This window comes from Morus notabilis, unplaced genomic scaffold, assembly GCF_000414095.1.
Source record: "Morus notabilis unplaced genomic scaffold, ASM41409v2 Scaffold1286, whole genome shotgun sequence".
Lineage (NCBI taxonomy): Eukaryota > Viridiplantae > Streptophyta > Magnoliopsida > Rosales > Moraceae > Morus > Morus notabilis.
In genome coordinates this window covers 54,143-56,842 of record NW_010364207.1, presented here as the reverse complement: position 1 = coordinate 56,842, position 2,700 = coordinate 54,143, and the positions used below count along the sequence as shown (strand labels likewise).

Below are 2,700 nucleotides of genomic sequence, written 5' to 3'. Positions count from 1 at the left end.
TTTTGAGCAAAAAAAAAAAAAACAAAAACAGAGAGAGAAATAGGGAAGAAAGAATCGCCGGAACATATTAACCCGGCGCACGTTAGACTCATCCAGTGATCAGTAGATTTTGTGCTTAAAAGTTATCTTTTTTTCTGAATTCGTTGATTTACAAAGAATGGAGACAATGCGCACAGGGGAAATGTTGAGCGCATTGATTGTTGTATTTACATGAATCAGTTGGTCGCCGTTTCTTTTGACAGTTTGTACGGATCATCTGAACGGACATTTGAATTATTACTTATATAAACAGTTATTGAACTAATCTGGTGGTCTCTCGGGTATTACGCTTGCCTAACATCTTCCTCGCCGTGGCTCTGAATGGACACGTGGAGCTGACGAAGTTCTCCACCAAGTGGAGATACGTCCCCAGCTCATGACACGTGGCAACGTTGAATCCGCTGCCTAGGAGATACGGAGAGTCTCTGCTGCTGAGCCTCAGTTCCTTTCCCACCTCGGCGTAAACCCAAGGGGTGTCTTCCACCCTCTTCTGTATCCAGCTCGGTAGGCTTGCCACGCGGACGTCTTTGTTGGACTCCACGTGGCTATCTCCGCCGTCATTTTCGTCGAGCACGAACCCGGGTACTTTTGTGATCAAGTCGTCTGAGTTGACTATGCGGAGGATTTTGGTGCCTTGCTTCTCCAGTTGGGACCTGAAGTTGCGGTTCCCAACGCGAGGCCCGCCGAAGGAGATGACAGTTACGAGTGGGGTCCTCTTGAAGTGGGTCTTGATGTCATAAGCCGCGAGCGTCGCCAGCGCTGCCCCGAGGCTGTGACCGGTGATGGTCAGGCTGAGCGGCTCGTCTCCGTAGGATTGGAGGAGCCTGGCGATTTCTGCGCGGACCATTTGCTGGAGAGACTCGGCGCCGGAGGTGTAGAGGCTGAGGAAGCCGCTCTCGACCATGGAGCCGTCGTTGACGGGGCTGACGTCGGTGAGAGTGGCGCGGAGATTCTCGAGCCACTCGAGCGGGGTGGCGGTGCCGCGGAAGGAAATGACGGCGTCGCGGCGGCCGAGTCGGGCGATTTCTTCCTTGTCTTGGCAGACGGCGACGTAACCGATCCAGCTGGACTGGGTGGCGACCCAAGAGGGAGCGCGGTCGACCCAGCGGGGGAGTTGGATTCCGGAGGTGGCGCGGAGGTTGCGGGTGAGGCGGTAACCGGTGTCGGGGAGTCCAGAGCGGTCGAGTAGAGAGCTCTTGGGGAATTTGCAGGTGGCGTAGGAAGAGGAAGAAGGGTCGAAGTCGAACGACTTGTATGCAGCGTCCACAAACTTGCCGTAGCGGAGGATTTCGCGTCGTAGATTCTCATCCAGCGGGTCCAGCAGCCCATCCCAGTTCCTTATCCCTTGGTACTCCTTCCATCTCTTACTCAGCGATGATGATCTTAAAGAAGAATGCTGATGATCATCAACTGGGCTGCTGAGCAGATTTTCCCAGTCGTTGATTCTGTGTTGACGGTCGTGATCACGATCCACGGTTAGCTTGGGTAGTCTCAGATTCTTTGTTGTAACTAGCTGATCAACGAGAGTGCACCGAATAACTGACATTTTGATCACTTTTGGAGCAGCTGTTGTTTTGAGTGTAGTAATGCATGGCTGAACTGTTTTAATACAGGAAAGCTTCATTTTTTTTTAAATGTTATTGATCCGCACTCTCTGTAGTATGTTTCAAGAGTTTTCAAAGGCTAGCCACAGAGAGCCTCTGAAAACATCACACAAACACAGAGAGAGGGAGAGTTTTCTGACGAATGCTGAGTGTGGTGAGTTGCAGGTTAAGTCTGAAGTTTGAGTGGGAGGCTTTTTATACTTGCAGAAAGCGTATTTGTGTAGAGAGAGAAAGAGAATAGGGTAGAAAGAGAGAGAGAGAGAGAGAGAGAGAGAGAGTTCCTTTTGTAATGAAAAGTGGTGTTTCATAAGTTCCTTTTTTGATGAAAAGTGGAAGTGTTTCATACTGTATGGAACTGGTATGAGAGAGAGTGTGTGGGTACTTTTCTTGGTGGGGGTATAATACATGGACAAGATTTTCATAACTAGAAAAACCGCACTGGGGCCCACGTTAGATTAAACTGACGGCTCCGATGAAGCGGGGGTACACCAATCACACCAATGTAGTCCACTTCTTCCAATCAAGCTGGATAGTTTGACTATACAAACTCCCCAAAAATATTTTTGAAAATAAAAAAAAAAAATTTAATCACTTTCCGACCGTATTAGATTTAGATCTACGTTAACTCCTCGCGACTCGACTCAGCTCGGCTCAGCTCGGCTTCATTTTCCATTATTTTTTATTTTCAAATAATTATTTGTTTGGCGGTTAAAGAGAATGTTTTTCACTTCTCATGAAGGCACATCACTTGCAGCCTCCAAACGAAGTAACATCAACAAAATCACGTTTTAACTTTGACAAAAAATAAATAAATAAATAAATAAAGAAAAAGAAACAAAAAGAAAAACACGATCGCCTTGTTATTCTGTGAAACAAAGAACCACACTTGCAATTAACAATATTCTTCTTCATCACAATTCACATGGCAAATAGAAGGTGAGATTTCAACGTGCTTAAATTGATGATCTGGTGCTCGTGATCCCCCGTGCACCTTGCTAAGAAGGAAGCTATATATATATATATATATATGTACGTATAGCTAGCAAAATATCTTTGA

The 2,700-nt window shown here is 46.7% G+C and overlaps 1 protein-coding gene across 1 annotated transcript; it reads right to left on the bottom strand.

The window, feature by feature from the left end:
• Positions 1 to 292: 292 nt before the first annotated feature.
• On the bottom strand, positions 293 to 1,585 carry LOC21388847 (phospholipase A(1) DAD1, chloroplastic). The gene has a single exon (XM_010105974.2). The coding sequence runs from the start codon at positions 1,583 to 1,585 to the stop codon at positions 293 to 295; it is 1,293 nt and encodes a 430-aa protein (XP_010104276.2).
• Between the last annotated feature and the right edge of the window lie 1,115 nt (positions 1,586 to 2,700).

Coding starts and splice junctions, on each gene's coding strand:
- LOC21388847 (XM_010105974.2), bottom strand. CDS start 1,585: ATGTCAGTTATTCGGTGCACTCTCGTTGATCAGCTAGTTACAACAAAG.